Genomic DNA, 25,337 nt, shown 5'->3' on the forward strand with positions numbered 1-25,337 from the left:
GGTTCATTATCAAATGGTAAAAGGAAGACCTGCTTCTCCTCAGAACTTTTTTTCCAGCAGCCCTCCAGGTAATTCCCCATTCCCATATACCCCCCCCTCCTCAGCCAACACTGAAAAAGGACATACAGTACAAGGCTACAGTTCCACCTGGCCTCATCAAGGATTCCAGCTTGACCTGTCTAATGTGAAAAACAGTAAACTCTGGGAAGATTTTATGTTTTATTATATCTTAATTCCCACAGCAACCTTAACAGATTTCCATATAGGGGAACATACAGGAATGAGGAGCAGAAAGATTAATTTATCAGACCAAGGTTACATGGAGCTCGACTTCAAACCCAGTTCTGTCATACCAAAACCCAGGCTTTCCTCACATTTGTCCTAGACAGATGCTGTCGGTATCTTAGTAATACAAAACGAGGATCCATGCTGTACATATTTATGCTATGCCATCCATTTCCTTCACAGCATTGTCTAAAGGTATATTTGTTGCTTATTTAATGCCAGTTTTCCCAACTATAATGAAAGCTCCCAAATTTGGTGACCTTGACTGTCTTTCCCCAGCTTAGCGCAGTGCCTGACATACAGTAGACCCTCAGTAAGTATTCGTTGAACTAATGACACGTCAGTACAGTTCAGGGAGTTTCTGAAATGGCATCACTTAGCCTTTGAGGGGCAGAGCCTCAAAACTCCTAAGCCTTACCCTCCCCGCTTGCTGGATGACTTCAGGCTAGCCTCTTAGCCTTGGGTTAACTGGAGGCATGGGAACAGGATTAGTCAATAATTAGACATACAGTGTTGATTTTATGCACTTAACGGATGCCAGGCTTGTAATCAGCATCTTACATAGAATAATGAAAGTAACCCTCATCAACCCTTTAACAAAAGCACCATTTTAGTCCCAGTCGACAGACGAGGAAGGAGAAGCACAGAAGGGGCAAGAATCTTGCCAAGAGTCACGTGGGCCAGCCAGCAGTCCCGACTCCGTAGGCTGTGCTCGTCCTGCCGGGCTGTTGCAGACTGTGCTGTGCATGGTTGGAGGATGGGCAGATGAGCCTCTGTTCCCAGCCAGCTTCCAGGTATCAAGCAGGGAGAGCTCTGGAGGAAGGGGCTTTGGAAGTAAATGGCAAAGTCGTTTTGCAGAAATTCTATAGTGAGGTCCATTGTTAACCTTTGTCAGCTATCAGACTCAATGCAAGGACGGGTGGGAGGCGGCACACTTCCCTGAAGGCAACTTTCCTCCCAACTGGGATTTGAATCATCTCCCTGCACTTCTGCTTCATCTTCCCTCTGAGCTAGAAGCTTTTGGGAACCATGGCTGGGGGGCAGGGTGGATGTTGGTCCCTGGCGGCCCAAAAGGCCACAGGCTGCTGAGTAAGCTCCGCCTCTGAATTACCCCTGCGCTGTCAGCCGACCCTGGGCAGTGCAGTGCGGTTACGAGGCCTGAGCTGTTCCCTCTCCCAGGTGCTCCTAAGCCATATGTTCCTGAGCTTAGCTGTGTGTGTGAAACATACCTTCTTGTTTGAAAGCAAAGTACATCTCAGCTTTGGTGCCCAGCCTGAGCTCTGGATGCAGAGGGGCAGCCTATCACCATCCTGAGGAAAAGAATTAAGACATGGCTTCGGGGCTTCCGTGGTGGCGCAGTGGTTAAGAATCCACCTGCCAATGCAGGGGACACTGGTTCGAGCCCTGACCCGGGAAGATCCCACATGCCTCGGAGCAACTAAGCCCATGCACCACAACTACTGGGCCTGCATTCTAGAATCCATGTGCCACAACTACTGAGCCCGCGAGCCACAACTACTGAAGCCCACGCGACTAAAGCCGGTGCTCCACAGCAAGAGAAGCCACTGCAGTAAGAAGCCCGCGCACCCTGCTCACGCAACTAGAGGAAGCCCGCACACAGCAATGAAGACCCAAAGAAGCCAAAAATAAATAAATTTATTTAAAAAAAATTCAATATAGGCGTACCTCAGAGATACTGCAGGTTACGTTGCAGACCACCGCAATAAAGTGAATATCTCGATAAAGTGAGTCATGCCAATTTTTTGGTTTCCCCTGTGCATAGGAAAGTTATATTTAGGGACTTCCCTGGCAGTCCAGTGGTTAAGACTCTGCGCTTCCAATGCAGGGGCCGCAAGTTCAATCCCTGGTCAGGAAGCTAAGATCCTACATGCCTCGTGGCGTGGCCAAATTAAAAAATATATATATATATATATATTTACTATAGTCTATTAAGTGTGCAAAAGCAGTATGTGTAAAAAAAACAATGTACATACCTTAATTTAAAAATAATGCTGTTGGGGGACTTCCCTCGTGGTCCAGTGGCTAAGACTCTTCACTCCCAATGCAGGGGGCCCAGATTCGATCCCTGGTCAGGGAACTAGATCCCACATGCTGCAACTAAGAGTTTGCATGCCACAACTAAAGATTCTGCGTGCCACAACTAAGACCCGGAGCAACCAAATAAATATTAAAAAAAATAATAATAATGCTGTTGGAAAAATGGTCCCAATAGACTTGCACAATGTAGGGTTGCCACAAAATTTCCATTTGTAAAAAACCTAGGGGTAAGACGGGAATAAAGACACAGACCTACTACAGCATAGACTTGAGGATATGGGGAGGGGGAAGGGTAAGCTGTGACAAAGTGAGAGAGTGGCATGGACATATATACACTACCAAACGTAAAATAGAAAGCTAGTGGGAAGCAGCCGCATAGCACAGGGAGATCAGCTCGGTGGTTTGTGACCACCTAGAGGGGTGGGATAGGGAGGGTGGGAGGGAGGGAGACGCAAGAGGGAAGAGATATGGGAACATATGTATAACTGATTCACTTTGTTATACAGCAGAAACTAACACACCATTGTAAAGCAATTATACTCCAATAAAGATGTTAAAAAACAAAACCCACGCAGTATCTGAGAAGTGCAATAAAGCGAAGCACAATAAAACAAGGTATACCTGTAGACTAATTTTTAGTTGTTTGGGAGAGAGCAGAAATGAACATAGTCGTGGAGCATATGAAGCACAAATAGTTATAAATTTTCCACCCAAACCTCGCAAATTTGATTGGAGGATGTGCATTACCTCCACAAGAATTGGAGGATCTGGGGAAGGAATGAGACTTTCCACCACTGCCCAAACCTCTGATTTGATGGAAGACTAGCAGCTACAGTTGGAATCCCAGGATGGTTCCGCAGCAAACCCTAATTTTCTAGGACCTAGAACTGAAGGGCTAAGGTGGCAACCAGATCCTGCATTGTCACATGTGTCTAATCAATTTTTCTGCCGGCCTGATTCTATCTGAGTCATCTGCGTTTTATTTTGATTCAATTTTTTGCCAGCTGCTAATGTCACCTCCTCCTACTCTTTTCAGGCAAGAATGGGACAGGAAGGTTAAAGTGTTTCTCCAAAGCAAGGGTCCTGGGAGTGGGAAACAGTCTCCCCCTGATGGTTTCCAAGGAGGAAACATGCAGGGGTGACTTGGCTCCTGCTTCTGCACTGTCTCTCCTACCAGTAATACTGGAGGCAGGTCCTCTCACAGCACCTGTGAATACCATTTACAAATGTCGCACAACTCGAGCCTGACTAGCTGTCCACTACATTCCCTCTTCTCTTCTCACTTCCCTCTACCACCCTTCCCCTTTCACCAGGACCCTGGGTTTTACCTTTTTCTGTCTCTATCATGATAAGCCCTGATAATATCATGGGTCTTAGAAGGAATTCAGACCAATCTCCAGTTTTCTTAGATGAAGAAACAGGCCTACAGAGGTGAGAGTAACTCATCCAAAGTTACACAATTTCATTCACTTATTCATTCAACCAGGAACACTCCTTCCTACCCTTTAAGATTTAGCTTAAACATTACCTCATCAGAGAGAACTTCTCTACTTTATCTAAAGCAGATACCCCCCTCCTATTCTTCCCTATTGTTGCCCCTTGTGTCTTTTTACTTTTTATCAAAATTTATAATTGTTTCATTTATTAATCTCTTTGTCTGACTCCTCTACTAGAACATAAGCTCCAAGAGGGCAGGAGATACATGTTTGTCCTTCAGAGACATCATCACATCATCAGAGGCTCATCACTGTATTCTCAGCATCCAGCACATAATAGGTGTTCAAGAAATCTTTGTTGAATAAGTAAGTGTATAGTGAGCAGATACTATCTGGGCACCTAGGGCTATGAAGAGAGATGGGATACAGTTTCTGTTCTCAGAACTGTCTGTCCAATACGAGCAACAGAACCAGAAAACAGGGAGAATGCAATGAGATCAGGTCTAGATTCCAGGGAGGGAATTATTCTGGGGGCACCTGAACCAGGCATAATCTCTGTTGGGCTTTTGCTACCAACTGCTTAGAATCCCAGATAAACCACTGGGCTGTGCCCGGCTGGGTGACTCAGGCCTGTACCCTGAGCAGCCCAGCAGCATCCGGACCTGACAACTCATCCTGTAGAGTGTGTGCTTAGACGGTACCTGGACCCATTACCTTTTTCAGTGAGGGAAGGCTTGTCAGTCAGTTTCAGGCCAGTTGATGGCCAAATCCACACTCATTGAGGCCTCAGAGACAGCCTCACTACCTTTAAGCCCAGCCTCCAATCTTTTGCCTGGTCTTCTAAGTTTTAGAAGAGAACCTGTGCAGCCTTAAGGGAGATGACACCTGTTGGTAGCCTTTATATCTAAAGGGCAGGTGGGTTGTCCCACATGGCTCAGAGAAAGCTAGTGTTCTGGACTGTAAAAGGCTAGCAGGAACAACTGGAAGGGAACCCAGCAGGAGGAGGAGGAGGAAGGGAGCCAGTGAGAATCCCTTTCTTTGAAAATAAAGAGTACACAGCCCCTGCTGGCTCTCCTAGGAGGAGGAGCTCACCCTCCAGCCCAATCTTCTCCCTACAGTGGGACAAAATGGGAACTGCTGCTGCTGCTTCTCAAAGCTCACAGCAAGCAAGAAACCTTTTCTCCTGCCCTTTCCAGATTCACCACCCACCTCCTCCAGGAGCCAAAAAGATAGGCTCAGGTTCCCAGCAGCCTGAACCCTCTCTCCAGATGGGAGGCTTCAAGCTAAATTCTGAGCCTACCAAAGGCCCCCCTCCTTAGCCTATACTCTCTTTCCAGGGTTGGCTTGTTAGGGGTTAGCCAGAGTCCTCCAGAGTTTCCCTTGATCATTCCCTACCTGCATCCAGGCTGACCATGCCTCTGCCCATGGTTTTTTAATCCATCAGGGAATAACCAAAATGACTTATTAACACCCCCCTGAGGATTCACAGAGCACCTTTAGTTCTGATCCCCATTCCTTTCCTACGGTTGCCCAGGTCAGGAATTACTCCAATTTAATTCAGAGAGGTTAAGTAACTTGCCCAAGGTCACACAGTGGGAAAGTGGCAAAAACTTGTGACTCCTGCCCAGCAGTTTGGCAGGTGCTCAAATAATCTTTGTGGAAGGGTGAAATCTGTTGTTTGTTCATTTCGCTGGCCTGTGGGTGCGTCTGTGTGTTGGGGGGAGGGGACTGTGTGTGGGAGAGGAAAGCTGCCCCCCTTCCTGATGAACTTTGATCTTCTTAGCTCACTCTCACTTCCAAAGAAGTTACTGATTTAACTCTAATCTCTCCGACTGGACCCTAAGGTCATTGTATTCATTATCATTGCAATGCCCCCTCTCCCAAGAGCTATGAACAGTAGGTCTAATATTTTCCTTCTCAAAAGATCAAAGACCAAAACAATCCAAATAAAGAACCTCACTTTCCCCAAAACATACAGCCCCAAAGCAAATTCCAAAGCACCTCCTGAGCCCCGTCGCTGTCCGAAAACTCCCCCCCACACGCCGCCACGCCACACTGCGATGGGAGGCGTCGGGGAGGGGCGCGGAGCGTGGGCCGCGCAGCAGGGAGCTGGTGGGCGCCGGGCGCGCTGCCAGGCGGGGCCGCACGCCGGGGGCCGGCCGCCCCTCGCCACGTGGTAGTGGCCGCGGCGGGGTCCGGGGCGCCTTCCCAGCCGGAGAAACCCGGAGCAGCCGGGGTGGCGGGGAGGAGGAGGAGGAAGAGGAGGAGGCGGAGGCGGCGGCGGCGGCGGCGGCGGAGGAGGAGGAGCGGGGCGGGAGCGAGGGAGGGGGGTTGGGGGGAGGGGTGGGGGGTGGGGAGAGACCCGGCGGCGACAGGGCGAGAGCAGAACGCGGTGCCAGGGGGGTGGGGGCACCGGTCTGGGGAGGGAGCAGGCGGAGGGGGTAAGCTGCGATTACCAGCAGGAACCGGCAGCAGCTGTGAGTCCCGGCTGGGCTGGGCGGGGGGAGGGGAACGGCGTCCAGGGCTGGCCCCTGTGGGTCGCGAGGTGGACCGGAGGAGGGGGCGGGAGGTTGGCCCGCAGCTGGCCCAGGGTGGCGGGGAGGGGAAGGGTCCGGCGTCGGCAGCCCGCATTCCCCCTTTCCCCCTCCTCCGCCGCTCCTCAGGCCGCACCGCCTCCGGAGCCCCTTCCCCGGCCCGGCTACGGCGGACTGGGGCCCCGGGGCTCGGCCGTCAGTGGGGGAGGGGGCTGCCTGGTCTCGGCCCCTGAGAGGGGAGGGGCGACAGTTTCTGTCCGCCGAGCTAAAGGGGTTTAAAGGGCGGCTCTTAAAGGGACCGCAGAAGGGGCCCGGGGCCGAGGAGGCACCCCCTCCCCATCCGCCTGCTGTCGCTCTCGCGCGGGGTCGCTGGGCCGAGGGGGGGATGCAGAGGAAGCAAACACTGGTCGCGGCCGCTAAGGGGCCAGAGCCCCGGCTAGTGGGGTTGGGCCCAAGGTGGCCGGCCAGCCGGGGGTCTGGGCGGGTGTGGTGAGCGCGGACGAGCGGAGTTTGGGGAGAGGGGATGGGCCTGGGGAGGAGAGGGTTAAAGGTGGGGCCAGCCGTACAAATACGCGCACACACTCCTTACTCGGACCCGGTCACACGCGTTTCCCTGGCACTTAAGGCGGGGCAGTGTTGGGGCCTGGGCCTTGGGCCCTCTTCACCCCAGGCTCCTGCTGCCCGATTTTGGGAGGTCACGGACCCCACCGCCTCAACTCACACCTCGGGAGCCCCCTCTCCTACGCGCACACACGCTCTGGCGCGCGCGCACACACCTCAGACATTCCCATAGTGCCTCACGTGACACACGGCCCCGAACGTGCCCACCTTTCACACACGCTCACGCACGCGTGCACACACGCGCACACAAACACATACGGCCTCCTGGCCACTTCCCCACTCCCTCCGACCACCCCCCCCCGCCCGCCCGCCCGCCCGCCCGCAGCCCCGCTAAGGCACTCATTGACTGTGACACACCTACACTCATTCACAGACACACATTCCCCCCACACATGCCAACCACAGACACACATTCATAAACAGGGCCAGGAAAAGTACACACGCACCCCCTCGCCTACTCTTTCGGGAGCCCTGAGTCATTCCTGCCCCCTCTCAGGGCTCCCCATTTCCCTCTGTGCAGGCACACAGGCCGGGCTTCGGAATTCTCTGCCAGCCCTCTCCACCTGCGCCCGGCCCTTTCCCAGAGCCCCCTTCCCCTCTGTGTACCCTCAGACACTCAGCCGATGACTTCCTGTGGGTCCCAGGTCAGGGGTGAGGAGGGCCTGGAGGGTTGCCACAGCCGCTGGTGTGAGTGGGGGAAGCACTTCCTTTTCCTGAACTCTGGGATCCTAGAGGAGGAAGCCGGGGAGTTGGGCGGCGGCCCAGCAGAGGATGTTCTGACAGTGGTGGGGCTGACCCTCCCAGAAGCACTGGGCCTTCCTTAGGGAGGAGCCAGGGGTGCCAGAGGCCTGGCATGAGGAGCTTGGAAGAGAGGTATTTGGGGAGGTGAGGCCTGGGGTGGAGAAGGGGGCTGAGGAGTGAGTCGAGGCCGCCCCGTCTGGGCCCCATGTGCTGGGAAGGCAGCCCTCTCCTGTCCACAGTTCTCCCTGGGTTCCGGAAGGAGCCCTTCCCTGCTGCTGGCCTCGCTTACTTGTCCCTATTTGTCACTGCTCCCCCCGCCCCCGCCACCTCCGTCTGGTCCTAGCTCCTTCCCCCAAAGGCAGCAGAGAAGAGAAGATGGGTCTGGGAGGGGGCTGTGAGACACGGGGGCAGGACCAGGCTGCATCTCAGCTGGCTGCAGAGCTCCTCAGGCCAGGACAAGGGGTATTAGGGACAAGCTCTGGGCCACCCTCTCCACCGTTGCTCGTTGCTCCTGCTCTCCCAGGAGGCCCAGGGCGGGCCGTGGCCCAGGCCCTTGCCATGGAGTCCATGTTTGAGGATGACATCAGCATCCTGACCCAGGAGGCCCTGGGGCCCAGTGAGGTGTGGCTGGATGCCCCTGGAGACCCCTCGCTCGGGGGGGACATGTGCTCCGCCTCCCACTTTGCCCTGATCACGGCCTACGGAGACATCAAAGAGCGGCTGGGGGGCCTGGAGAGGGAGAATGCCACCCTCCGCCGCCGCCTCAAAGTCTACGAGATTAAGGTCAGAACCTGGAGATGACGGGGGTCTGGCTGCGTGTGTGACACGGGAGGGGGCTGCGGGGTGGCAGGAACTGGGGATCCGGCAGAGATTCCAGGGATCCAAAAGAGGGGTCAGGATACAGACTCTTGGGAACTTGAGGATCCCTCACGAGGGATGTGGCTGCTCTGGACGGATGGGAACTCTGGAGACCCCAGCACCAATCAGGAAAGGATCAGGAGGGATCTGCTTTGGGGTGCTGGACCTCGGATCTAAAAAAGATCTGGTTGGTGGGAGACGCCTACAGGGCCATGGGAATCAGGATGTACAGATCCCGCTGGAGTGGGGAGGGAGAGGCGAGGATTCTGACGCAGGTTGTGGGCTGGGGACACAGCAAGGCTGAAGCTCTTCTGAGGGCCTGCCCCACCCGCAGTACCCACTGATCAATGACTTTGGAGAGGAGCACGGCTTCTCTTTGTATGAAATCAAGGATGGCTCCCTGCTGGAGGTGGAGAAAGTCAGCCTGCAGCAACGGCTCAACCAGTTCCAGCACGAGGTGAGCCCTCCCTGAGCTCTTTGCTCCAGTCCATTTCTGATAACCTCCCCAGCCTCCGACCTTCCATCTCCTTGATCAGAGATGGCCATGGTCCTCCCGAGAACCAGCTGCAGCTCCTCCTACCCCTCCACTGGGTGCTGGGAGTGGGGGTGGGAGGCACAGGGTGCTGCTCTGCCCCCAAGTCAAGATGGGCCTGACTCTGGCTGCACTCCACCCCCTCCGGGCCCCGTCCAGTTGCAGAGGAATAAGGAGCAGGAAGAACAGCTCGGGGAGATGATCCAGGCTTACGAGAAGCTCTGCGTGGAGAAGAGTGACCTGGAGACGGAGCTGGGGGAGATGGTGAGGTCCAGGGAGCCCGGGTGCTTGAGGGTGTGACCTTGGCTGTGTGCTTGTGGAATGCACCCCACCGTGTTCGTGTCTGTCCGTGAGTGAGTGAGTGCCCGTTTGGCCTGGTGAGTGGGGTTGTGTGTATCATACAGGTTGTGAGTGACTCTGTACGTCCTGGCCATGCAGTGACAGGAGGTGACTATGTGAGTAGCCCTGTAGAACACTGTGAATCTGTGTGTATGTTTGGTGCTCACGCTGCGTTGACCCTGCGCCTATAGCACTGAGCTGGAAGGCTGTGTGGGTGAGGGCAGAGGTGACTGAAAGTGTTTGTGGCTGCTGGGATGGGCCTTGGCCTGTGTGTGATTCTGAGTCAGGGTATAGCCATGCGTGTGAGCAGGTGGGCAGGTGTCGGAATCAGGAGGCATGGTCTCTTGCCGACTCCTAGCTGTGAGCTGGGTCAAGTCACTTAGCCTCTGTCCTGCCTCTGAAAAGTGGGGCAAATAATAACAACATTGCTGAGCTGTTGGGCATTTGTGTAAAAAATGCTTTGACTTAACAATCACAAACACTTACATGGCACTTCACTGTGTGCCAGGCATCATTCTTATCTCTTTATATATATTTACTCATTCTAATCCTCGTAACAAACTTACCTAAGAGATAGGTGTGGTTGGCCCCATGTTATAGGTGAGGTAGGTGAAGCCCAGAGTGGTTAAGTGACATATGCAAACGGAAATTATTATGCTCCTGAGGGGGGTGGTGTCTGGACAGGGGGCTGAGTGTTCTTATAAGTGTGTCTGCGTGTTAGTGACAAGGAAGAGGCATTAACTCTGACCTTGCAAGGGGCAGTAGGCAGAAACATCTGCATTGCAGTTGCTGGGAGAGGAGACTCATGGCCACTTGGAGAGTGGAGTTGGGATATGTGACCTGGGGTCTCTGCTCAGTTTAGGGGAGTGATGGATACCCAGACATGGAGAAGTTCTGGGTTTGGGCGGCCCACAGGGGTGCCCTGACCTGATGCAGATCCTCACCCCTTTGTCTCCCCCCCATAGCGGGCCCTGGTGGAGACCCACCTGCGGCAGATCTGTGGTTTGGAGCAGCAGCTGCGGCAGCAACAAGGCCTCCGGGATGCAGCCTTCCCCAGCCTGAGCCCCCCACCTGCCCCTGCCCCGCCCTGTGCTGAGCTGGACCTGCACTACTTGGCACTGAGAGGCGGATCTGGCTTGAGTCACGGTGAGATCTCAGCCACCCCTGATTTCCATACTCTGAAGTTCCCAAGCCAGCCCCCCATTTCAACACCATTGGACACCTCCAGTGTTTCAGACTGATAGTCAACACCCCGTTACAATGTCTTAAACTTCACCCATAATCACCTCATCCCTCCTTACCAACTGTCCCCTCACCTCATCAACCATTACCCCAGTTTCTCCCACTGACATCCCCCCCTTAACTCCTTCATTCCCAGGCTCTCCCATGCAATTCCTGTATGTGCCAGCAGAGGGCGGCCCCACCCAGAGTCCCCTCCGCCTGTCTTCCGTTGTGATTAGGAGAGGCCCCTGAGGATGCTTTCAGACTTGAGTCTGTCTGGGGAAACCCTTCCAGAGCCCGTCTTATTTCTCCCCTGGCCTCCAGAAAGATTAGAAAAAGCAGCTCAGCCCATCGTTCCCCTCTGCCCTCAGTAGAGGTCTCTCTCTCATCCTGGGATCTCTACCCTCTGGATGTCTCTCTCCTGGATCCTTCCTGCTGCAGTTCTCACCTGTTTCACTTTGTATTGATCGGGGAGCGGGTGGAGGGTGTCCAGCAGCTGGTTCCAGCCTGACATTGTCCCTTCCTCTACCGGCAGGCTGGCCAGGCCCCGCGCCGAGTATGAGTGAGCTGGAGCGGCAGCAGCTAGAAGAGGCTCTGGAGGCTGCCCAGGGGGAGGCCCGGGGGGCTCAGCTTCGGGAGGAGCAGCTCCAGGCTGAGTGTGAGCGGCTGCAGGGGGAGCTGAAGCAGCTGCAGGAGACACGGGCCCAGGTACAAATGGGGGGGGGGCGCTGACCTGGGGTCCCTGCTCTGGCACCTGCAGAGCTCCTTGAAGGTCTGGGGGCTGCTGGAAACGACTTTAGAGGTCTGGGACTTCCTCACTGAGTACAGACCAGCCCTGGGAATGGTAAAGAAGGGAAGTTCAGGCAAGGTGAGGTTGGGGCTGACTGCTCGATCTTTCCCTTAGGATCTGGCCTCCAACCAGTCCGAGCGCGACATGGCGTGGGTGAAAAGAATTGGGGATGATCAGTAAGTCGCTCTGTGATCCTCTTCCTCTTAACCTCTGCGCCCCCGGGGATGGCGTTTTCCAGGTTCCCCCGTCGATCCTCTCCTCCCCCTCCACAGTGTTGGGGGGACCTCTCTTCCACGCTGTCGGGACTGTGAGGTTTGGGTTGCTTGTGTGGCTCCGCGCCCGTCACAGGAAGGAGGTGCGCTTCTGGAGGTGCTCAGGTTCTGGGAGGTTCCCTTTGCTTTCCTCTGGCACCCAGGCCTGTGTCTTCTCGAGGTGTCAAGTGTTGAGAGAGACTTCCTCAGCAGCTTTGCTGCTATGTTCAGTGTCCCCTGGTGAGTTTTGGGGCCTCTCTGGAGCCCATTTTCTATCCCAGTAACAAGGCCCAGCCACTTGGGTTAACCCTCTCCTCCCTGACAAGGAGGAAGGAGATGGTCTCTTTGAGCATTTGTGGTGCCTCGTCTCCTATCTCAGGAGAGAGAAAGCTGAGACTTTGGAGAGGATGGGTTTCCTTGAGTTCATGCAGCAGCGTCTAGGGAAGTAGAACGTATTATGCTGGGGTGTCCCTTGGAGATGCTGCCATTAGAGAGAGGCAGCAATGGGTGGGGAGGGAGCTTTGTCAGGGTGGAGCCTAGGAGCGGGGCCTCCGGGGCAGCACTGGGCAGCCAGGGCGAGGGTGAGCGCAGCCTGGCAGCAGCGAGCCTGGTGCCTTTCACATCCGCACCCGAACTCGTCCTCTCCCACTTTCTGAGAAATAGAGCACAAACCTGCTTCCGCCTAAGCCTTCTCCCCTAAGATGAGACGTGTGGCACAGACTCCTTACTTTCATCAGAGGGGAAGGCCTCTGATCAGAGGCCCAGCAAGGGCAGGAGCGAACCCTGCACCACACCACACACCCGGCTCCAGGACCCCCGGTCCTCCTCCCAGCAGGTTCCCTCCTCACCTTCCTCCCGGCTCCTGGCCGGTTGGGGGTACCTCTCGCCTCCCTCCGCACCCTGGGGTGAGGGCCTGGGTGGGGCTGTGATAGCTGGGGAGTGAGAACCCAGTGTGTGGGCCTGATGGGCGGGACCCCTCAGCTGTTGGGGCCTCTGCAGAGAGGGTCCACCCTAGCTTGTGGCTGGGGCTCAGGGTCCATCCTAGCCCGTGTGCCCAGGCCCGGAAAGCACACAGACACACACACACACACACGCACACACACACGTTCTAGAATCCTAGCTTGCCCCTGAAGTCACACCGTGGGGCCCTTTACGGCTCACTGGATCCAACTCCCTCTTAGGAGACCAGCAGTGAAGCCTCCCTCAATTGGTTGAACCCAGAGAGAGGATTTTTTTTGGCTGGAGTCCGAACAGCCAGGTTTCGAATCTCAGGGACCCCTCCTGGGATGCCAAATGGCTTAGCTTTGCCCACTTCACCTCTCTGGCCCCAGGTTTCCCTCGTGGGCTCAGAGGTCCGTCGTTGCTGGGAGAAGTGGCAGAAGGTGATGTGGGGGAGGCACGGGGGGGGTGCCGAGGGGCCACGTGAGCGAGTGAGGGGAAGAGAACCCCTCCCGCAGATGCTTTTGGAGGTCGTATCGTCTACGCCACTAATTCGGGCCCGGACAGCCCCTTTCCCTTCGCACCCCAAGGCACTCCCCCCCGGCCCCGACCCTGTCCCTTTGGCCAGAGGGAGCCGGGCTCTGCTCTGCGGCTGGTCCTACCAGAGGTGGCCTCCAGCTCCTCCCCTCGGTCTCCACGGCTTGGGCTCTGCATCAGGGCCTCCTGGACGTCTACCCCTAGAGCCGGCTGGGCCCTGCCTGCCCAGCTTCACACTTCCTTTCAGGCCAAGCATCTCTGGACAGCCTCAGCTCGGCAAGAGTTAATTCTCAGAGGAAGTCCTCACTCCCCCGGTAGTTTTATTTTCTTATAAACTCAGCTCCTTTTGGTAATAAGCCGCTTCCCGAGGGCTCCCTCCCCGTCCTCCCACCCGAGGAGGCCTCAGTCACCTGCCCTCAGCTCCTTTTCCCCCACCAGCCCCTCCTTTTCCTTCTACTTCTGCCTAAGCCTCCAGGCTAGTGGGAATGTTACGGGTGGACCTTCCTAGGAGAGGATTGCAGGGGTGGATTATCCAGATGGAGGTGTGAAGGCTAAAGAGGGAGCCACAGAGGTTCCTGAGTCCAGCCGAGTCCCCTGTGGGAACCCCGTGCACCCCCGAGGGGTGCTCCCCCGTCTCAGTGTGGATGCCTCCAGGTGGCCAGTTCCCCCGCGGGAGTCCTGGCTGTTCACACGCCCTCCCCCGTACTGCCGCCGCCTCTACTAATTGCCCTCAGTGAGTCCCCCAGGTGCCGAGGGGGCAGTCCTGGGAGGCAGCCCCAGCCCCAAGGCTTCCAGTCCCTCCCATCCCAGCCCCTGGCTCACACGTCCAGGTCATCAATGTTCCTCTGAAAATGGGCGCCCAGACCAGACTGCCACCCTCCAGGTCTGACCTCCGGTCAAGATTTCCCTGCCGTTTGGTCAGCCCAGCATCTGGTGGTCGGTGCCCAGGGGGACAAATTGCCCCAGAGGAAGAGCCGCTGAGGGTGACTCGGGGGCCAAAGGCAATAATGAAGGAGGAGGTAGGAGTGGAGACCACCTGCTCCTGAGGATGTGCAGGGAGCTGAGGACCCCAGGAGGGTCCCAGCCAAGTGAGAGGTGCAGAACCCATGGCCTTCTTCCCTCTGGGCCCCACTCGGGGTCACAGGTCCTGAGTGCGGCCTTCCTGAGGGTGTGGCCAGCCCTGAGGGTGGAAGGGAGATTGTGGAGAGGGGGCTCCTTGAGGGGGCTCAGTGAGGGGAATGAGGGCCAGTGAGGGAGGGGGTTCATCCATGAGGGGAGCACCCTGTGAGAAGATGGGGATTCGGTATGAGTGATGAGGGGGGGACTAGAGGCCTTTCTCCCCAACGTGGGGGGCTCCGTGTTGCAGCCTGGGTGCTTTTCCGCCCACCCCCCACCCCTCTCTCCACCCACAAGCCTCTGCGTGGGCTGCGGTTAGTGGTGGGGGAGAAGTGTGAACTCGGAGAGAGAGGATGGAAACTCTGCACAGAGGTCAAGGGCAGAGTGGGGGGGGGTCAGGACGGAAGTCGGAGACCCCCGTGTACCCTGAGCTTAGTCTCATGCCCCAGAACCAGCGGGCCCAGGGCCTCCCCCTTCACGCTTCTCACCCTCCCTACTTCCTTTCTTTCAAATTTCCTTCAGCCTGGGTACCCGGCCCACAGGAATTAAGCCCTGAGCACTTGCAGCCTCGGGGGTCCCCAAGGGTGGGGAGGGGTTCTGAAGTTGGGGCCCACCACGCCCACCTAATTGTGGTCTGAGGGTTTGGTGGGCTTTGAACTGTCTCTGACCCTTTCCCTGCCAGGGCGGCAGAGAGCAGCTCTTACCCACCCTCTCTCCCTCGATGGGGAACTCCACATCCTCCCCTCATTCAAACCAAACTCACCGAGCTGGTATCTCCAGAAAAGGATCAAAACTGGTTTCCCCCTTTCTCCACCCGTCTCCTGGGCGCTTCCCTGAGTCTTCATCCACAGCAGACACTGTGCGCGGCAGTTTACCTACAAAATCTCATTTGATTCTCACCAAAATGTGACGGTAGTGTCCCCTTTTACAGCTGAGCAAACCAAGGCTACAAAGAAGTAATCAGAGAAGTTAAGTGCAACTTCCAAACCGGTCCTGAGCAGATGGGGTGACGGTACCTCTGCGGTGGTTTTCTGGTTCACATTCTCATCCAAGTAGGAGGCCCTTATATGAGGGGCAGCCAGATGATTTGTTGACTAAACCTGATCATTTTTAAAAGCGAAAGGGGGCCCTATTAATACTTCTGCCAGGTGACTCCTGTGAACCAGGACAGCCCTGGGCAAATTGGGATGTGTGGGCCCCCCCACCGAAATGGGGACTCTGATCCCTAGCCCTGCTGTGAGCCTCTCGGTTTGGTTGTATCTAGGGAGGCTTTCTAGACACAGAGAACATCTGGCTGAGCTGGAAGCATGGCAGGGGCTGCCATGAAGAGCTGGGCTCTGTGGACCGCAAGTCATAGCTGGCCGAGGAGAGTGTAGGGGCTCAAGGCGCCTGAAAGGAAGTGGTGGAGCGCTGGGTTGTTGCATGCGACTTCCTCCTCCCCCCCCCCCCGCCCGCAACCTCAAGTCCCTCCACGGCCCGGTGCCTGTGGTCCCCTCCCTGAGGGTCGGGCCGGGTGGGAAGACTTAATGCTGGGTGTGCCTGTGGGTGGTGGAAAGTTGGGTCCCTCCATTCCCCCGCGGGGGTGAGGTGGCTGGGGGCAGCAGGGGGCAGCTGTGGGCAAGGATGGAGGGGGTGGGGATGCCGGGTTTCTGTTTTCCTGCTGATTCTGTCAGCCAGGGATTCTGACCACATGACCAGCTCCGATCCTTACCCCCGTCCTAACCCTAATACTGATCCCCTCCCTCCCTGTAACCCTATCCCTCATCCTGCCCCCAGCTCCATCTACAATCCTGACTGAAAATGAACTCATCTGACCCCGACCCCAGCCTTAATCCTGACCTTGAGCCCATCCATCCCTAGTTCTAATCCCATGACCCATGAATTTCGACCCTGTCGTATCTGTGTCCGCATCCAAATCCGCATCCGCACGGAGGCTCCGGCGCAGCACAGGGCACCCAAGTGGACCTCCCTGGGGAAGACACTGCGCTCGGAAGCCCACGTGTCTCCCAGCTGGTTCGGGGCAGAAAGAGGCCTTTTCTAGAGGCAGACGCTTAGGTCTCTAACCTTTCTCATCTCAGTTGCTTTGTCAATAACAGTGAAGATGGTTGTTTCCAGATGAATTTTTGAGCTCCCTCAATTATTCGCGTAAAGAATGAATGAAAGGATAAGTCAACCAAGGTGGAAAGGTTTGCAGGGGTGGGAGCCCTCTTTCCTGCCAGCGCTGCCATTTGCACTCTGGCTCTTCCGAAGGTGCCAGCTCAGGAGGCCGAGGTGCCAACAGCCTGCTTGAATCCCTGCCCTGTGCCACCATTGCTGTGACCTTGACCCGGCCTCTTAATATAAACTCTGGCCTTCCACGTCCACACGTGCCTAGCGCCTTCCTCTCCCCTCCCAGGGCAGGGCTGGTGATGCTCAGGGCTCCCAGGCCACTTTGCAGGTCCCCAGCCTCTTCCTCCTCCTCCTCATCTTTGCCTTCTGCTGCCTTCCCACCTCTCCTTTCCCCCCTTCCCTGATCCTTTTGGAAGGCAGTAGATAGCTTAGCGGTCAGTAGCCTCGACTTTGGAGTCCAGGAGACGGGAGCTCCCATTCCAGCAACTCCACTATTACTGGGCTTTATGGCTTTGGTCAAGTGACTTAACCTCTGTAAGCTTCACTTTTCTCATCTGTTAAGATGGAGATAATAAGAGTGGTAACACTGCAGGGTTGTTGTGAAGATTAAATTCTTAGCACAATGCCTGGCCCATAAGGGCTCATACGGATTATTTATGATTCTTTTCTCCCTGAGTCCTTCCCAAGTTCTGAGAGACTCAGACAGGATTTTCCCCCACAATTTAAGCAATGAGGAAGCACCCAAATGCAGCCATCTGCTGCCCTTCACCTGACCCATCCTTCCCAGACAGCCGTGATGGTGGAAAATAGCACTCAGGTGTGGGCCAGGAAGTGGACGGTGTATTCAGGTGCACGTATGCAGCTCTTGGTTGTGTTGTGAAGTTGAGATTTTTTTCCACTGAATTGGCAGTGTTTTCTAATGTGAGTCATTCAGGTTGTTAGAGCATTTAGCAGCCTGGGCCTGCGCATCTTGAGGTGGGAAGAGACCAAGAGACGCCCGATGAAGGGGGAGGTCCCACAGGGCCACGGGGCATCAGAAGGTCGGGTCCCCCCACCTTGCCCAGGGTCTCAGAGGTCGTTGCAAGGGTTGCCTGGAGCTCCAGGAGGACACAGGGTCAGAGCTGGAAGAGGGGCTGGGCATTCCGGGCTTCTCCCTTCCATTTCCTCTTGCCCTGTTTTGCTGCGAGGAGGGTGCCAGGAGCTGGGCGGTGGAAACTGGGGTAGCTCCTGACATGGGGAGGAAGGCAAGCGGGGAGAGATGGGGCCTGGCAACTGAGTGTGGCAGGTGAGATCTCTAAGGCAGGGTGTGAAGGCGACAACCTGCATCTGTCACCTGAGATACAGCAGTGAAGGCGGACAGGGAGAGAAACTGTGGTTGCTCGGTCAGAGGGGATGTTCCATCAGTGCCCTGCCCAGGGCTCCCTCCTGCCCCCACCACTGAGGGGCTAGCATGATCCTCCAAAAGCCCCCAGTCTGAGCGGGGGAGACGCAGCTCCTGCCCTCAGATTCCCTCGGTTTGAAGAGGGGAGCCTCCCACTGGGAAGTCCCCAATTTAATGTGGGACACAGACTGGCCTCCCAGTCTGATGAGGGCAATGCCATTTCTTCGCACAGACCCACGCTGAAGAAGAGGGTGGGGGAACACAGGACACACGACGGCTGAGATGTGGTGGGATAGAGGCTGCAGCACCTTGGCCAGGGCTCCCAGAAGGACTCCCTCCTCTCTGCTCCTGTCCATCCCTGTCCACCGTCAGACTGGTAGAGGGCACTCTCCCGCCTTTAGAAGTGGGCTTGTCCCCCAGGATCCCAGCCTATTTGCAAGAATTTGGCTTTGGTCCAAAAGGGTTAAAAATAGCTTTGTTGTGGGAGGGGCTCCCCCTTCCACCCAGCTCTGCCCCAGGATTAGGAAGAGCGCGCGCGAGAGCCCGCCAGTGAGTGGAGAGCGAGGGGGTTCAGTCATCATCTACCCTCTGCACCTCGGCTTTTCCTGCCCTCTGAAGCCCTAACCTCACGACTTCCCCTCCTTTTCTCTGGGGTCACAGGCACACACACACACTCTCTCACCCTGTTCCTCACACCCACCACAGTGGTCTCACACCTCCCTTCATTCCCTCCCATTCACATACATCTTCTCTCACACGTCCATTACCATGGGATGAGGACAGGGCCCTCAGGGTCTGGAGAACTCCCTCCACCCTCCTCTCCTTGCTGCCCAGGGCCCTTCAGCTACTGGGGCAAGAGGGCCTCCCCTGTGAGGAAATCCCTCTGGGCTGGCCAAGCTTCTGCCTGCCACTTCCCTCCAGCTCCAACTTCCACAAAGTTCCAGAGTCCCTTCTGGATTGAGGGGACAAGATCTGAGGAAACAAAATCCCCTGCTTCCTAGGATCGGTCCAACCCCAGATCAGAGACGAAAGCAGTGACCCAAGGCCATGGCAGAGCCTCATGTGACATCAGGACAGGCTCCTTGGAGGTGTGCAGGCTGGGGTGGGAGAGAGGGGAGGGGCAATGCTGAGAATGATAACCTTCAGTGATTCTGGGTCACAGGGACCCAAAGAGAAAGGAAGAGAAAAGGAAGTGGTTGAAGTCTTTGCTAAGTCTCTTCCAGCTCCATGAGGGTGGGTGCCCAGGAGGCCTGAGCACGAAGTGCGAGGAAGAAAAGGGAAGAGAGAAAAATGGATAGAGAGGCTCAATTCATTAGCCACTTACTGAACAGCTCCTGGGTACCAGACCCTGAACAAGATGCTGGGAATACGAATACAGTGATATAGACCCCAACTTTGAGGAACTCCCAGTGAAGTTCCAGAACAAGGCAACTTTTGTTAGGTGCTTAATGTGAGTGGCGCCCCCTGGAGGTGTTCGGTGCACAACAGCTCCATGTAAAGGGTTCCCTGATGACCCTGGGAGTTGCAAGGCTGAATCGAGCTCAGAGGCAGCTTTGACGTGGAAGCAAGAGCAGTGGACCTGGAAATAGGCAGACTTGGGTTCAAGTTTATCAGTTGGCACCTCTGCCAAGCTACAAGGCCATGTCTTCACTTATGGAATGGGGCTCTTCATAGGCTGTGAGCAGTGATCCCTAATCTTTCAAAGGTGAGGACTCCTCAGGCATCCCCTGCCCCCAATACACAGATTGCACTTAAACTATTACCATGAGCTCTTTGAGAAAATTCACAGGGACAAAACCTACTATAAATTCAGTGCAGCTTTTTGATGAATCTGTTTTGTCACCACAGCTTCTGCACAGATTAGAAAAACGTTCACACATACCTGTATGAGGTGTGTTCAGGCCACAGACAATGCTCAGTGAATACACAGTTTCAGGGATCCCTTGAAATCACTGCGCTCTCTGTCCCCAGCCCATAGTCTGGGAACCACTGCCCTAGCCCAAGGTAAGGTTCGGGGTCGGGGTCGGGCTCCCTGGAAGAGGTTCCGTTTGAGGTGGCCCTTAAAGCCCAAGAGAATTTCAGCAGCGGGGCTAGGAGGGCCTGGGAGGGGAGGGGAGGGCCAGATGCTGCGGCAGAGACAGTTCTCCACAGCTGTGGCAGTAAACCCACTTCCCTTCTCCTCTCCCCCACTCCCTGCCCTCTGCCCTCAGGGTCAGGGCAGGCTGGGGTCAAGCCTTGACCTGGGTGACTGGGTGTCCTTCAGGGTGAATTTGGCGCTGGCTTACACGGAGCTGACCGAGGAGCTGGGCCGGCTTCGCGAGTTGAGTTCCCTGCAGGGGAGGATCTTGAGGACTCTGCTGCAGGAGCAGGCTCGGAGTGGCGGTGAGATGGGGCAGGGGAGGCCTGGAGCTGGACCCGGAAGGCGGGGATAGCTATGGCCACCGTCCTGCGTCCGGGGACCACCCTTCACTTCCTTCCCCCGTGGCCAGGCCTTTTCCACTCGCGTTCGGAGGAGAGTGGGTGGGCACTGGTCGCCGGCAAAGCCCTGTCTCCCCAGTTCTGACGTCTTCTCTCCCCACCACTGTCCCGCTTCTCTTCTAGGCCAGAGGCACTCGCCACTGTCGCAGCGCCACTCCCCGGCCCCCCAGTGTCCCTCGCACTCCCCGCCGGCCCGAGCGGCGCCCCCTTGCCCCCCGTGCCAGTCCCCCGTCCCGCAGCGCCGCTCTCCCGGGCCCCCCTGCCCTTCGCCCCAGCAGCACCGCTCGCCGGCCTCGCCCTCCTGCCCGTCGCCTGTCCCGCAGCGCCGCTCGCCGGTGCCGCCGCCGTGCCAGTCCCCCAGCCCGCAGTGCCGCTCCCCAGGGCCTCCCGCCTGCCCGGCCCCGCAGCCCCGGCCCCCACCACCCCCGCCGCCCGGGGAGAGGACACTGGCCGAGCGAGCCTACGCCAAGCCGCCCAGCCACCACGTGAAGGCCGGCTTCCAGGGCCGGCGCAGCTACTCGGAGATGGCGGAGGGCGCGGGCTACGCGGGCGCCTCCCCGCCCTGGCTGCAGGCCGAGGCGGCCACGCTGCCCAAGCCGCGGGCCTACGGCAGCGAGCTCTACGGCCCCGGCCGGCCCCTCAGCCCACGGCGCGCCTTCGAGGGCATCCGCCTGCGCTTCGAGAATCAGCCGTCGGAGGAGGAGGAGTGGGCCGTGCCCGCCAGCCCGCCCAGCCCGGAGGCTGGCGCCATCCGCTGCGCCTCGTTCTGCGCTGGCTTCCCCATCCCGGAGTCGCCCGCCGCCACCGCCTACACCCACGCCGAGCACGCGCAGTCCTGGCCGTCCATCAACGTGAGTGGGCACGTGCGCACGTGCCTCAGACCCGGCGGGGGGGGGGGGGTGCCGCCCTCTTCACGCCCGGTTGATGGGCGGGGCTCCCTTCCTTTGTTACCGCCCCTTTCCCCGGGGCGCAGCAACCCCTCTCTCTCCAGTGGCCTTTTGTTGGCCTGAACTGGGGCCCGCACCATTAGAACTTGTTCAGTTTCACGGTTAAAGGCCCGGGTCTTTAGAGTGACAGTCCTGGCTTTGATTCTGGATTCCACCACTTAGTAGCTTTGGGACCTCCGGCAAGTTACTTATCTTCTTGGCCTTCAGTTTTCTCATCTGCAAAAATGAGGTCAATGATTTATTATCTAATTCCATTAGAGAGTTCTTAAGAGGGAGGCAGTGAGCCCAAAGCACTCTTGCACAGTGCCTGGCTCAGTAGTAAACATCTGCTATTACTTGGTGATGGAGGCTATGCTGATGCCATGGGTCTTGGTTCCGGACAGGGACAGGCCTGCTCATCCAGTTCTGTCCAGCAGGCCTCAGAGCCCCTGCCCCTTTCTGTCTGTCCTGGAAGACAGCCCTATCTCACGGCTGTATCGTTTCACTGAAATAATGAGTTTCTTGGATGTCAGAGCCAGCTCTTGCCACCTGAAAGGACCAAAATATATTCCAAAGCCAGACAGAAAATTATTTTTGGGTTGTACATTGTTTAGGATTATCCATTGCTTTGAGTTATCTGAGAGCTGTGTCTTAGTCAGTCTGAGGGCATATCTGGGTCTTGGCTTCCCTCATTACCGCAGATGCCTTGGGAGGCTGAGCATACCCACCTCCCCATTCACACCTCCTGGGGACACTATGCCCGGGGTCGGGGCAGTGGATGTTGAACTGGTAGAAGGTGGTCAGGGAAGGGGGTGGTGCAGGAGAAGGGGTGCCCAGATGCCTCCTGCATGCTGCAGCCGTCCCTGCCTCGGGTCCCAGGAAAGGGCAGGCTGGGATGTGGGGACCATGAGGGAGGGTTGTGGACCCTAAATGAGCCCCTTCTCTCCCCACAGCTGCTGATGGAGACAGTGGGCTCTGATATCCGCAGCTGCCCCCTCTGCCAACTGGGTTTCCCTGTCGGGTACCCCGATGATGCCCTCATCAAACACATTGACTCTCACCTGGAGAACAGCAAGATCTAGGGTGCCTCCCCCACCCACTGGCTGTTTCTCCACCTTCTCCCATCACCCCCAAACTCTCACTCACTTTGAATGCTGCATGAATCTCGTAGGGGGCCCCTGCCCCTTGCGACCCCCAGATACCTCCACTAGCTACCGAGTCAACGTGTGTGCCATCTTCCCTGGTCCAGGCACCACTCAGCCCTGGCTTTTCCCAGGAGGTCAGCTGAGGCTCTCCCCAGCTCCCTGGCTTCTGCTGGGGAGGTGGGGATCAGGGCTGGGGTGGGAAGGGGCATATCCCACCCAGCCTCTCCCTCTGCCTTTCTGTTTTCAAACAGTTGGATCCAAGAAGGTGTCTAGTGCTTGGGCCTGGGGGAGGGGAGGGTACCAGAAGACTCCAGGAGCTCCCCTAGCACCTCCCCAGATGTCCATCTTTCTCAGGCTGTGCTCTGTCCAGGGAACGCCTCCCTGTGGGGTCTCAGAGCCTTCCCTGCACACTGACGCCAGTTCCTCCATCCCATGGCCAGGTCGGGACTCGCCGTTCCCTGCAGGCCAACCCTGTTCTCCCCCTCTGCCCACCCTGGGGAATATGGAGGGTGGGAGAGGAGAGGGAGGACCTTGGAGGACTGCGAACATCCAGCCTAGAGAGGCTGCCCTGAGGCGCCATGACCCTCAGGCTAGGGAACTATCTGTGCCAGCCTCCCAGGCCCATGCCCTCCTCCTGGAGCCCCCAGCACCAAGGCACAGATTGTTAAGGCAGATGCTTCCCTCCACCCTGACCCCACTCAAGCCCCTACACCACAGGTGCCCTGGAGCCCGGGTGTGACTCAGCCTCTGTTAGCTGGGTGGGTGTCATCAGCCCCGCCTCCCAGTCCAGAACCTGAGGATGGGCTCAGGGTGCTGTGGAGATCAACTTCAAAAGAGCTAACCCCTTCCCCACACCCCAGCGACCCACATTCCCTCTGTGAAATCTACCTCAGAGTCGAACCCTCAGAAGGACGGGTAAGCAGGAGGCCAGGGGGTCCCCAGGGCTGAGGTGTGGAGCTTGCTATGGCAAGAGCCTGCCGCCCCACGACGAGTCCACCCCCCTCCACTGCAAGCCCCTCCCGGGTCCCAGCCCGGTGCGGGCAGTGCACGCCACTGTCAGTGCATGTACCATTCTGATCCAACTCTTCCAGGTCCCCCACCTCCTCACACCCCTCCCCCCCTCCTCAGTGCAGGGGGGTGAGGGGGTGTGGGGGGCAGGGAAGGGGCTGAGGACTCCAGAGACACATGGCCTTGTACCTGGAGTGTCCCCCCAGGGAGGGGGGAGGGGGGAGGGGGACTGGAGAGGGGAGTGGGGCCCCTGAGCTCCCTGAACAAGTTGAAAGTCCAAATAAAACTTACCTGTTCCATCTGCGCCTTGGTCTGTGCCCTCTGTGGCTGTGGTGGGGAGGAAACCCTTGTAGCGGAAGGTCTTGGAAACTGTCTCAAGTAACCACAACCATGGGAGGGTGGGCATTGGGCAATTAGGGGATGCACGGGGCACCCATGTTCCAAGGCGATTCTGGAGATGCAGGCATGTGAGTGGCTACAGGTGACTTGTGACGTGGACTTTACCTGGAACAGGTAGGGAGCAGCAGAGGGTGTCTTCGTGACCAGCCCTGAGCAGATGTCAGGGACTCATGAATTTTCCCTCCCAGCAGGTCTGGCAGGTAGAGGTTCTGTAGCCTGGGGATTCATTTATCAGTAGCACGATTTTTTCATCAAATGATGTCTTGCGCCATGAACCAGACTGGGGCCTCAAAGAGGAAGGAACATTTGGATCTCTGTCCTTATGGGTCAGAGAGCAGGGAGGGGCTGGGCTCCAGGCTCAGCAGCTGCCTTGAAAAGTCCCATAGCCTGGGAGGTCAGAGCCAGGTCGTGAACCCATGACTTCTGCCTCAGCTGGGGCTGTGCCCTCTTGTCTGCAGAAAGGGCCTGAGTTACTTATTCATCAACTCTGGTTGCCTTTCATTTCCACGTGACCCTTTTGGCCAAGGATTCACTTAAAAACAAAAGGCAGGGGCAGTTGCTCATTGAAGGCCCAAGGTTCAGCTCCAGACCCAGGGCCAACATCCCTTTCCATTCAGTGCCAAGGTGCAGACCCCCATGGGGAGACGTCCCAGCCTCCCCTGCTCTTCTGTTGCAGTTGGCAACTATAGCTGGCCTCTAAAAGTCTATCCAACCTGGATTCCATCTGCAGCTGAGTCCTGCGTGCCAGGGAAGGTGAGAACAGACATCCCTATGGGACATGGTTTCTCACAAGCCCTGGGAAAGAAGCTTCCGGAACCTCTGGCACATGGGTTCCCCTGGTTTTTTCCCACCTCAGTCAATTCCCGTGGAGGAAGGTAGCACCCAGGTTTCTGGGTCTGGGTTTGTTTGGCTCTCTGGAAGCATTTGCTAGAAGGGCATTAGGAAGTTAGGGATGGTTAAGAGACACAAAGCCAAGAGAAATCCTAGCCGAAGATAAAAAGTGCAAAGGATGACCTGGGAGTGAGCTACAGGAGGGGGCATGACCTGAGTAACCACATCTGGTCCCTGAGCGTGTTTGAGGGGGGAGGGCACCCAGGTATCCTGCAACCTGGACATTTCCCCTGTCACCGGGGTGAGGGGAGCATGGCAACATAGGGTGCAGATTCTGGCAGCTTGTCTCCTTGATTTCTGGGGACCCGGGAAAGGGCTCAGGTGTAAGGTGGGAAGCTAGGTGGAGCTGGGAGGGAAGGAGAGGAAGGGAGAAAAAGCTAGTGTTTCTGCAGCCCAGGTCCTCCAGAACCACAGCCTTTAACTTAATGCCTGCCCAGAAGAGAAGACATCAGGGGTGGGGGTGCTGGAGGAGGGGCTGGGGAGCCCTGCCAACACTCATCCTCCTCTGCCCAACCAGGGCTGTGATCAGATGGAAGGACTCTGTGGGAGTGATTCAGGGACACCAGGGCCTGAGAGGGCGTGGGCCAGAGGGGTCTGGATCTCTAAGCTCCTGGAAGGGCGAGGAGGGTGGGAGAACTTGCGCAGGAGCAAAGTGCGGGGACGATCCTGCTGAGGCTGGAGGAGACACCCAAGGACCCATTCACCGTCGTCAGCACAGACCCGGAGCTGGACGGCTGGGGGT

General features: G+C 56.9%; 1 protein-coding gene and 1 long non-coding RNA gene across 7 annotated transcripts; one reads left to right on the forward strand and one right to left on the reverse strand.

The window, feature by feature from the left end:
- Positions 1-25: 25 nt before the first annotated feature.
- Positions 26-2,484, reverse strand: LOC308607993. Its single transcript, XR_014014072.1, has 4 exons — positions 2,280-2,484; positions 1,972-2,058; positions 1,515-1,595; positions 26-1,111 (listed from the first exon to the last, which is right to left on the reverse strand). It is a non-coding gene; the product is annotated as an uncharacterized lncRNA (long non-coding RNA).
- Positions 2,485-6,197: 3,713 nt separating this feature from the next.
- Positions 6,198-23,501, forward strand: TBKBP1 (TBK1 binding protein 1). 6 transcript variants are annotated; one of them, XM_081220527.1, is made up of 11 exons: positions 6,205-6,256; positions 7,455-7,578; positions 8,199-8,458; positions 8,868-8,990; positions 9,225-9,329; positions 10,370-10,550; positions 11,161-11,333; positions 11,530-11,591; positions 20,012-20,130; positions 20,350-21,077; positions 22,106-23,501. In XM_081220527.1, the coding sequence occupies exons 3-11, from the start codon at positions 8,234-8,236 to the stop codon at positions 22,232-22,234; spliced, it is 1,845 nt and encodes a 614-aa protein (XP_081076653.1). In that variant the 5' UTR covers positions 6,205-6,256; positions 7,455-7,578; positions 8,199-8,233; the 3' UTR covers positions 22,235-23,501. The 6 variants fall into 6 exon arrangements, with proteins under 6 accessions (XP_081076652.1, XP_081076653.1, XP_081076648.1 ...); XM_081220526.1 differs by lacking the exon at positions 7,455-7,578 and having other exon boundaries at positions 6,198-6,256; XM_081220524.1 differs by lacking the exon at positions 6,205-6,256 and having other exon boundaries at positions 6,304-7,807.
- Positions 23,502-25,337: the final 1,836 nt, after the last annotated feature.

Source organism: Mesoplodon bidens (assembly GCF_964165515.1).
Source record: "Mesoplodon bidens genome assembly, chromosome: 19".
NCBI lineage: Eukaryota > Metazoa > Chordata > Mammalia > Artiodactyla > Ziphiidae > Mesoplodon > Mesoplodon bidens.